At 45.8% G+C, this 3546-nt stretch overlaps 1 protein-coding gene across 1 annotated transcript; it reads right to left on the bottom strand.

Annotated features, from left to right (window-relative positions):
* Nucleotides 1-1461: 1461 nt before the first annotated feature.
* LOC149390242 (uncharacterized) lies at nucleotides 1462-2784 on the bottom strand. Its single transcript, XM_089619722.1, has one exon. It carries the CDS (start codon nucleotides 2782-2784, stop codon nucleotides 1462-1464), a length of 1323 nt encoding a protein of 440 aa, XP_089475848.1.
* Nucleotides 2785-3546: the final 762 nt, after the last annotated feature.

The raw sequence follows: 3546 nt of genomic DNA, 5'->3' as shown, positions 1-3546 counted from the left end.
GCTAAGCCAAAACAAGAACGAAAATAGTTAAAAGGGTATTTTTGTCTTTTGAGACAAAGGATGAAATGAATGTCAATAAATTTTTTTTTGACAAGGTCATTTTATGACATGTTTCACTCGGCCATGACTTGATCATTGGGCCTTGCGAATTAATTTCATTTCATAAGAATTTTATTGAAATTCTTATTGGGCCTTTTTCATGTTGTCATGAACAAATGGAAAAGCTTCTAGAAGCCTTTTCTAGAAGGCCTTGGGCGCCCAACATACCCAACCAAGAGAGTTTATTTTGTGCATAAATGTATTTAGATACTTGCCAAAAGAAAAAGAGGAAACAAATTTCCCACACATGCTTGTAGGAAATTCGGCCAAGTGAGAAAAGGGAAAGCCAAGGAACAAAAAAGGAAACAAATCCTAGCCTCTAGGAGGCAGCCTTGGGCGCCCAACATGGAATGGGAAATAAAGGATTTTTGCTCATGAATATGTGATATTCTATAGAAGAGGAAACTACCTTATTGAAGGTGAGACCTCTCCTATAAATAGGAGCCCCATTTCCTCACAATTCATTCATCCAAGTTTAAGAGATTTGAGAGACTCTCTCTCTAGAACTTGGCCGAAGTCCTCTTCTCTCTCTCTCTAGTTTATTTTCGGTTTTCTCTTGTCTTGGCACCTAGGTCCTCACTCGACCTAGTCTTTAGCTCTGCGACTTCGAGACTCGTTCTCAAGTCGTAGTGTTTAAAAGTGCCCACTCACTAATTCCTTCTTTTCGAGTGATTTAGTGATAGAAACTATCGTGGTTGCTCGAGTTCCCGAGGAAAGAAAAGAGAGACGTGCTGCGAGGGGAGACGAACGTTGCCAACCTTCCAAAGGCTCATCAACGTTCAAGCATCAAAAGGTTAGTAACTTTTATAGCTCATATTAGTTTTTATTTACATGCATATGCTCTTGTCTAGGTTAGTAAAAACTAGTTTTACTTAAAAAGAAAATTTTTAAAATTCCGCCGCTTTGCGAAGCGTTTAATCTTTTTCTTAAACCCTAGATCGATTTCAACAGGTGAGACATAACGTTGATACTAATCCCTGCCATATCTTTTGTCGTCCAGGCGAAGGTAGATTTGTTTCGTTTCAAGAAACAAATCAACTCTCGACGTGTACTTCCTTTGAGCTCGACTCTGATCCCCACACACTTGGAGGGGTCGAGGCCGTCGAGCTACACTTGTTTAGTCATCTCAGTACTTGGTGAGTCTGACTCATTTAATTTAGAGCTTTCTTTTTTAGCTGGCTCTACGTTAATTATTTTCTATTGTTTCTCCTTAGCCTCTTTTACATTCTGCTAGTGGCTAGTGAGATAGCAGCTACGGGAGGTTGCCTGGTTTCCTCTGATCTCTCCTATTCCTCCAAGCATGGGAAATCGAATACATTGATGAAAGGTTGAGGGCACGGCCCTCATCCTATGTATCCATGGTCATCCCAAAATGATGTTGTATGGGGAGAGACATTCCAGAACCTGGAATTCGACTATCTTGTTTACTCCGTTTGTCTTCACGGGCAACTTAATGGTCCCTAGTGATGGAGTAATCGATCCATTGAAGCCTGTTAATTGAGTCTGTTCCCTTTCGATTTCAGACTGTTCAATCCCCATCCTTGTGAGGGTGTCCTTGAAGATGATATCTATAGAGCTTCCTCCATCGATCAGGACTCGGGCGACCTCGTAGTTGGACACGTCGATCATTATCACGAGTACGTCGTCATGCGGGTCTGTTTCCCCTGATGCTTCTTTTTCAGAGAACGAGATTTGGACATCATATTCTGCTCTGATTTTGGTGGTCTTATTCTTCAACTGACGTTGATGAGCTTTAATAAAGTTGACTGAGTTGTTGCAAAATTTTAAACCGCCCATTATGAAGTCCACTCGATGTTTTGCAGTGGTCGACGGGGATCCAGGTTCCCCTTCATCGGTGGGTCTAGACCTCTTAGGTGAGGGGTTACCCCTCCCTCGGTTGTTGTTGAAGGCTTTCTTTTTGGGTGGGGGACACAAATCGATGTTCTTCAATTCCCCTTTCGCATATTTTTCAGCCAAGACTTTGCGCATAGTTTCACAATTTATCGTGACGTGGCCGTTGATCTGATGGAAATCGCAGAACGCGTTCGGGTCCCTAGTCCATTTTTTTTCTTGGGGACCTCCCTCCTTGCTTTCATCTCCTATGTTGAAAGCAAAACCCAGAGGGGCGTGTTGCTTTCTGACTTGTGGCCTGACTTCCTGGGGGTTGGCCATTCGGGGGTTGCTACTAGCGCTTACAGGCCGCACCCATGTGTTTCCGTTTGGTTTCTTTTCGGCCATACGCTGTTTCGCTAAGCAAGTGAATTCTTCCTCAGCCTTAGAATAGTTTGCGGCCTTGTGGATCGCGTCTTCCAATGTGAGGAGCTGGTTAACAGTCATCTCTAGCTTGAATCTCGATTCATGCCACAGACCGTTCCTTAGAGAGGTTATGGCAGATTCGAGATCAACGTTAGAGATTTTTGAGAGTACGTCCTTGTAACGGACCATGTAGTCCTTCAGGGATTCGTTCTCTTTCTGTTGCACCCCCCACAGATCTACTATTGTGAGTTCATCCTCTACAAACATCGAATAATGTTTTAGGAATGCTGCCGATAGTTTGGCAAAATTATCGATAGAGTTTGGCTCGAATCCGGAAAACCATTCCAAGGCAGTTCCACACAAGCTTTCGGCGAACAATTGGCAGTACCCCGCCTCTTGTTCTCTCTCTATCAGCATGGCCCGTCCCATCGCAATTCTGAAGGACAGGATATAAGCCTTCGGCTTCGAGGTCCCATTGTACTGAGGAAGGCGGACCTTCTCGGCATCTCCAATGAAGACGTCGGTGATGTTTTTGGCGAAATGAGTCAGTCTATTTTGGGAGCCGAGCTAGTCGCACTGTGAAACTTTGAGTGGACTGCTTTCAGCTCGGCCGTCACCGATTCTTTGAATTTTTCGAATTCAGTCATGCTGGGTTCGCCCCCTTGAGAGGGGCGAAGTCTTGTGCGCAATGGTACGATCGTAGTGACTTCGGTCGGATTATACCGGGTCTGGTTCTGCCCATCAAAATATTGTGTGGTGAATGTCTGAGAGGTCGCCGAAGGGCGAGGTCCAAAACTCGCTGGGAAAGATCTGGGGGGTGCTTCTGCCGGCGGGGGCGGAGGTAGTCCGGCCGGATCAATCGCAGCTCCTGTGGCGGCCTCTTCTGCAGTCCCTTCCGAGCTGGGAGCTGGGACAAGGGGACTGATCTGGCCCTTGGGAGACCTGGATCCCGGTGTAGTCCAGCCGGACGCCAGGAGGGAGAACCCAGCTCGTTTGGGCGGCTGATGCCGCGTTCCGAGCAGATTTTGAGGCGATCATTTCACCAGACCCCGCCTGGGGACTCTGAGTATTTTGAGGGGCCGAGAGGAAATCCAACCGAGCATTAAGGATTTGGTTGATTTCATTGACTTTCTATTTTTTTGTTCAGCATATCTATGATTGCCCAGATCCCCGGAGGGATTTTCTCTCCTG

The sequence above is a fragment of the Urtica dioica genome, chromosome 7 (genome assembly GCF_054948205.1).
Source record: "Urtica dioica subsp. dioica isolate 48M chromosome 7, U.dioica_male_clone48M_v1_H2, whole genome shotgun sequence".
In the NCBI taxonomy this organism is placed as follows: Eukaryota; Viridiplantae; Streptophyta; class Magnoliopsida; order Rosales; family Urticaceae; genus Urtica; species Urtica dioica.
This window is presented reverse-complemented; position numbering and strand designations above follow the sequence as displayed.